This window comes from Galeopterus variegatus, unplaced genomic scaffold (assembly GCF_000696425.1).
Source record: "Galeopterus variegatus unplaced genomic scaffold, G_variegatus-3.0.2 Scaffold224, whole genome shotgun sequence".
Taxonomy (NCBI): Eukaryota; Metazoa; Chordata; class Mammalia; order Dermoptera; family Cynocephalidae; genus Galeopterus; species Galeopterus variegatus.
The window spans coordinates 225,898-232,623 of NW_007726335.1; the positions used below are offsets into that span (position 1 = coordinate 225,898).

General features: G+C 58.4%; 1 protein-coding gene across 1 annotated transcript in view; it reads right to left on the bottom strand.

The window, feature by feature from the left end:
• The window catches only part of GRASP (GRP1 (general receptor for phosphoinositides 1)-associated scaffold protein), a 7,903-nt gene extending 1,177 nt beyond the window's left edge, over positions 1-6,726 (bottom strand). The window contains exons 1-8 of the mRNA XM_008566151.1: positions 6,475-6,726; positions 4,370-4,419; positions 2,658-2,712; positions 2,452-2,554; positions 1,117-1,210; positions 951-1,017; positions 674-740; positions 4-194 (exon numbers count right to left, since the gene is read on the bottom strand). Of these exons, the coding sequence (XP_008564373.1) occupies positions 4-194; positions 674-740; positions 951-1,017; positions 1,117-1,210; positions 2,452-2,554; positions 2,658-2,712; positions 4,370-4,419; positions 6,475-6,726 (879 nt within the window). The remainder of the gene's footprint in view (positions 1-3; positions 195-673; positions 741-950; positions 1,018-1,116; positions 1,211-2,451; positions 2,555-2,657; positions 2,713-4,369; positions 4,420-6,474) is intronic.

The window sequence follows — 6,726 nt, forward strand, 5'->3', positions numbered from 1 at the left end:
CGCGGGCGGCTCGGCGCCCCGGAAGAAGCACGTGTGGTAGACGGCGTCGTCGGCGCGGACGCCTCCGCGGGGACCCCCGGGCGCGGCCAGCAGAGGCCCGAAGGGCAGCGAGCCCGGGAGCAGGCCGGCACCGTAGAGGCAGGAGCGCACCGACTCCAGCGTGTCGTAGATGCTCGGGTCTTTCACCACGAGGCCTGCCGGGGCAGAAGACACAAGGGACGGCCCTCAGGCCTGGGGCCGGAAGTGTGCCCTGCAAAGGGCCAGAGGGCGCAGGTGGGAGATCCCAGTTCCTTCCTATTGACCGTCTGTCTGTAGGGCCCTCCCTTGCAAGTCACAACCCTGAGCCCCTACCTCTCCGTCTGTAAAACACGAATTATAACGCAGAGCCTTAGGAGGACCACTTATGACACAAGGGCCACGGAAAGGATTGGAACAAGCTCTTTGAGCCCTGGTGTTCCCATCTGTAAAGTGGAGAGGATACTATCTAATGCTTACCTTCAGAGGGCCACTGTGAGAATCACTAAAAATGAGTGTGCATCAGCCCGGGCCAGTATTGTACCCAAGTAGTAGCTCAACAAACCTTGCTTCACTTTGGAAGGGGAAGTAACCCACTAGTTCTGGGAGGGGTGTCAGTAGGGGAGCAAGTGGTCCTTCACACACCCCGTCTACTCACCATGCACCAGCCTCTGCTCCTGCACCATCAGGGACCTGTACTCGCCCCACTTCTCATAAAGGGTTTGCTGCGAGAGACAACCCCCATCCACTGTCAGGAGCTAGCAGGAAGCTAGCAGCATGTGGGTGCAGACCAAGGGATCAGGGAGTGGACGAGAGAAACCTTAAGGTTAAAGGAGGTTCAGACAGATAAATGAGCCCCTAAAAAGGAGTGGACCTGAAGGGCAGGGATTTGGGCAGAGGAGGGCAGGGGCTGGACATTACCTGGGCTCTCTTACCTTCAGGTACTGCAGACGAGCCTCCAGTTCTGCCTTCCGAATTGATGTCCCATACAGAGTTTCCAGTCTGAGGAAGTGGGGAATCAAAGCTGAGTGAGCCGCAGGCTGAGGAAACACCAAGAGGCTGAGATCAGGAATCCTCAGGCGCCACAGCACCTAGACATACCTGAGAATGTTGCCAGATGCCTTAATGATGTCAACAATCTCTCGATGCCGGATGCCTTCCACATTCAAGCCGTTGACACTGGCGATGGTATCCCCTGCCAGGCAGAGAGGGGGTCAATACCTGCTCTGACGGGGCATGACAGGGCATGGCAGGGCATGGCAAAAGAATTCCAGCCCCTACTTTAGCCAGAAAGGGGAGGAGTAATCACCCCTGACCTCCCTCCCCCGACTCCTCGAGGTTCAGGGGGAGGCCTCCTCTGACATCTCTTTTACCCCCATCCGAAACACACACACAAAACCAGCCATTCTTCCCTGCCCATAGTTACTACCAGTTTGTCCAGGCCCAGCACCCCAGCCTAAGGGCCAGGGACCTCAGAGAGGCTGAGCCCTCATACACCCACACCTTTACCTTACCCTCAGGAAGTTCTGTCCCCAAAGGCTGAGCCCTCCCAGGCCCCTGGGCTGCCCCCAGAGTTGGTTATTTCTGTCCAGCCCATGCCTGTCATGAGACTCAGTTGAGACAGGAAGGGGGCAGGGTGAGTAGTACCCAGCTGAGAACCAACAGTGGCCCAGGCTTGAGAGGCCTCAGCTTCTGATACCCAGTGCCACTGCAGAGCCTCCTGATCTCAGCTGGGGCATGCCACCATCTCTAAGGGCTCCTTTCCCATCTGCAAAAACAAGGTATGGATCCCTGCTGTGACTACCTCGGGGATGATGGGCAGGGAGAGTGGATGGGAAACTACTTTGTAAAGTCACAACATGCCACCTGGCTACCGAGGGCTGCTGGTGCGTGGGCAAGGAAGTAAGGGCTTAGAGACGAAAATGGGGGGTGTTCATTTGTGCAGTCTCAGGCTGCCCCTGCCTGAAACCTGGGGACTATAGATTTGCTCAATCCCAAGGGTCTCCTACTGGATACATCATTTCCTTGTTAGAGCAATAACACAGGCCCTGACCCCCAATATCAAGCAGAGCTAATGGAATGTTGCTGCTTCCCAACTCCTGCCCATGCTGGATTGCCAGACGGCCAGGAGGAAGCAGATCAGCAGCAGCAGCCATCATTTACCAGGCCCTGGCTCTGTGCCCAGGGAATCCCCTCACCTCACTGTGTGATGTGAGGACATATTATCACCCCCATTTTTTGCAGATGGGACTGTGCAAGATCACACAGTAAATGACAAATTTGCCTGGATCTAAAGTCCATATTCTGTTCTTTTTGGCTTTCTCAAAGTAGGAAGAAGAAGGGGAATTGATTTCAGGAGAGATTTCTCACCCCCTCTGCTTGAGAGTAAGGTCATACCCCCTTCCCAGAGCCCTGTGTCCTGGGCTCAGTCCCCACCTGGTGTGAGCCCGGCCAGTTGGGCAGGGCTGGATTCGTGAACTCGGCAGACAAAGGTCACCATCTCCACACGCTGCTCCTCCCGGTGGTGAAGGCCATAAGTCTGTAACAGATAAGGGGACCCTCAGCCCAGGGGTGGGGTGGGTCCATCCATCCCTCAGACTGGCCTCCCATCCCCTCCCCGCTCTGTATCCAGCTTCTCCCACCTGGATCTCAAAGCCAAAGGTCTGGTTATCCTCCTTCTCCAAAGTCAGCACTTTCCTGCGGGAGACACAGGGTCAAGACTATCAGGATTAAAATAAGCATGGCAGTCCCAAAGCTTGGGTTTCCGTGGGTGCTGGAATCTGGTCTAGAATATTCCGGCAGGACTCACAGTCTCCAGTGACAACTCACTCATCACAGATTATTGGAATGACTTTCCCATACCCAACTGAAATTAGCCTCATGGAGCGGCACAGAATCAATCCAGCCTCCAGTGGGGGGAGGCAGGCTGGTCCCCAGAGTGGGTGGGCTAGCTGACTTCTCAGCCACACCCCAGCTTTCTAGTGAGCCCCAGGGTACCACTGACTTACTAGCTGAGGCCCCAAATTTGGCCCCAGCATGGATCCTCCCCTGCTCCACAGCTTTGGGGAGAGGACTGGCCCCACCCTCAGAGGCCAGTCACGAGGCTCAGCACAGACCACAGCTGCTCCTCCCAGCTGCGGTGGGGCCAGCCCACCAGATGTGAGGGCTGGGGGGAGGGGAGTCTCGAGGCCGCCCCTTCCCGCACTGCACCGAAGGCTTGCCCGCTGGACACAATGGTCTGGAGCAGCTCCAGATCCTCTCCCGCTGGGGGAGCCCAGAGTTTCCTCTGCCCACCCCCACCCCCTTCCTTCCCGCCCAGCCAGAGGCAGAGTTAAAGCAGCCTCCAAAGGCCCCTTCAAGTCTCACAGCCTCAGAAAGGCCCTGGAGACCAGGCTCCTCAGCTCCCAGCCTGACCCAGACATTCCCCCACAAATGCTAAGCAGCACCTCTTAGCTCCAACCTGAGCCCCTGGCACTCTAAACAGCAGGCCTTTCCCCTCTGTATGCATTGGGGTGAGGGGCAGGGTGACTGGAAGTTCCCCGTCTACCCCAGTGCTCTCTGGTTCTCTGGAAGGGTCAGCAAACTTTTCCTGAAAAGGGCCAGAGGTAAATATTTTTGGCTTTCTCTGCGGTCCCCATACAGCCTCTGTCATGTATTGTTCTTTTGTATTTATTTTTACAACCTTTTAAAAATATGAAAACGATTCTTAGCTCAAGGGCCAAACAGGCCATTCTGGCCAGCAGGCTGTAGTTTGCTGATCCATTTTAGAGGAAGCTAGGTCCAAATCAGGGATGGAAACGTGGGCAGAGAAAGGAAACTGTGGGTTCCCAGGTCCTGGGGTCAGAACCCTTTTCTGCCCTTACCACAGATCCTTCTTAAGAGGGCTGCCACAGGATGGCACCAACACAGGACTGAGATTCTGGAGGCAGCAGTAGCCAGACCCAAGCTGCTGGACATAGCTTGGCTATGGGCTGGGCCCGCGGTGTTTGCTGGGGCTGGGAGGGCTCAGGGGAGCCCAGGAGGCCTGGGTTAGGACATTCCCCAGGGAAGACTTCTACTTCCCTCAACACCCACCTCCCGTTGATCCAGCTCTCCCCAGGGAGGGGTAACTGCCAGGGACTGGGAGTAGGTTGAGCAGCACCTAATGACTCAAAAGTCCCCACCTCCTTTTCTCTGCCACTGCCTTCACACAGCCCACACCCCCACCTGCCCTCACTCCAGTGGGGGAGCCATGCTTAAAGGGTGGGAGAATGATTCCCCCTGGCTGGGCTGAGATGCTGTGTCGTGCTCCCCCCCACCCCGCAACACCTCACCCTATTGGACCATGGCAGGGGCTAGGGTGGTAGTTACTCACCGCTGCTGTTCAGGACTCTGGCTGAGATTCTTACAGCGGAATCCTGAGCCCTGGGCAGGAAGGCAGTCAGGAAGAAGCAGGTGAGGGGGGCTGTCCTGGAGCAGATGCTGAGAGCCTTACTCTAGGAGGTCCCTCACCTGGGCTCCAGCTTTGGACACTGCACCCCACTTCCTGTTGCCTGTCTGTCCCTTCCCAGCTCCACACTTGCTGTGGAGCTGGCATAACTATTTGCCAAGTGCCACTATTATTAGTGTCACTCCTTAGGTTTCTCCCCAGGCTTTACCCCCATAGCTGGGACAGTGGAGGCACAATTGTCCTGGGTTCCACATGCATGAACCTCTAAGCCCCCTGCTGGTTTCCAGGCTGGGGGTGGGGTGGTTACTCTAGAATGGTTTCTACCCCCAGGGCCCATGACTGTAGAGGCTCAAGCCTTACAGATCCCAAAGCTGAGGCAGAGGCTCTTCCCCAGTTGAACTCAAAGAAGGGCAGGGGGCCCCTGGGCTCATGTATCAAGGCACTCCAGGGACCCCCTGCCGGTCAGGTCTTTCCACCTAATTTCTCAGTTACAGACAGTGGCCAGGGAGAGCTGGGGTCAGGGCTCAGGGCTCAGACCTGGAGGGCCAGCAATCCCAGCCTGAATGTGGAAGAACAGTGGACAGAGATGCCAAATCTCCTAAGTACGGGCTGTTTCAGGGATGACCTGTGCCTGGCTACACCTGGGTCTCTTGACACTGCCATATATTTTGTTGCTTTCTGGGACAAAAAATCTTAGATGTCAAACTGGTCAGTAAGTCTCACTATACTTAAGGAGACAGATTGGGAGTTCTTTTTTGAGGAAGGGGTGACAGAGCTGAGGTTTCCTGCCTCTTCAGGGGCCTTGATAAACTAAAGCAGACTCTCTCCACCTCCCTAAATTTTTGGTGCTTGGAGGAACCCCAGTCCCAGACCAGCCTATTCTCCATGTGCCCTAAGCTGGTCTGTGCCCTTGTTAACCCTCCCCCCCAAGCTGCCCCTAGGCAAGGAAGAGAAGGGGGCCCTCTTTCTCCAGATCCAAAGATTAGCCTCAGGGGTAGGGACAGTCCCCAAATGGGCCAGGGAGAAAGGACTGGGCAGCACAGAGAGACCCCTTTGTCTTTCAACCCGATTTTCATAAAATGCAAATTCTTAACAAGCTGTTCATTGTGTGGGGGGGAGCAGGGGACTAGGGAAGGAGGCGGGGGACGGGGGAGCTGAGTGGGGAAAGGCCACCAACCCCCTCTCCTTAACCTGGGTCTTAAGTTCCCGCTTCTGAGAGCTCCGGTCCCCTCGGGCTAAAGGAAGAGCCTCCCGGAGTGGGGAGACTCAGGAGCGGGCGCGGCCCGCATCCTTCCTGCCCCGCGGGCGCCCTGCGACCCCTCCCAACGCGTCCGGTCGCGGCTGAAGTCCAGGGAAGCGGTGGCCCTTGAACCCTGTACATCAGACGCGGGGCAAGGCGGCAGGCCCCGAGCCCAGGAATCCGGGCGTCCCCTCGGAGGAGTGTGCTCTCGGGAGTCAACTGCGCCTCACGCACCTCCTCCGCTGAGAACGCACGCGGCGCGGCCGCCGGCCCCCCTCTCCCACCCAGGGCTCTCGGACCCTCAACTTGGCTGGGGTGAGATGCAGGACCCTAGTCCTAGCCCTCCCCGCTTCAACTGGAAGAGAAGCCTGGACGAGGGGGTCCTGGGGACTTCGAGACACCTGGACACGGGGAGGCGGGGCTTGGGGGGCAGAAAGCCAGATGGAGCGAGTAGGAGAAAGGGGGTGCTGGGGAGAAGTCAAGGAAGGAGGGAGGGAGCGAGCTGAGGCGACGGCTCGCGGGGAGTGGAGAGCCACCGAGATTGGGGGGCGGCACGGAGGCGGGGGCCGCGGGCACGGAGTTTGCGCCTTCCCTGGAGAGGGCCGAGGGGAGTCGGTGGGAGTCTTCGGGCTGGGCAAGGGGTGGAGGATTCGGTGGACCTCGAGGAGAGAGTGCTGTGGGTCAGCAGGCACTGATGGGGGGCCGTAGGGGGGTTGAGCAAGTCCTGAGGAAGGCCACGGGGAGGGGACTGAGATCTGGGGGACGCGGAGTTTGGGGGTAGGGGACGCACCTTTCGGCGGGGCAGGGTGCCCCCGGACACGGCAAGCGCGCGATACAGCTCGGCAGGGTGATAGTCTTCCAGCGCCGCGTACAGCTCGTCCCCTGGGGGCCCAGGGGTGGCGGCTGCAGCGGGGGAGCCCGAGGCCGGGGTCGGGGCCGGAGCGGAGGGAGCGACTTCCGAATCGGGAGCCCGGGAGGTGGGGTCCGGGGCGGCCGCCGCCTCCTCTTTTTGCTGCAGCTTCCTGAGTCGGCGGAGGGTCAT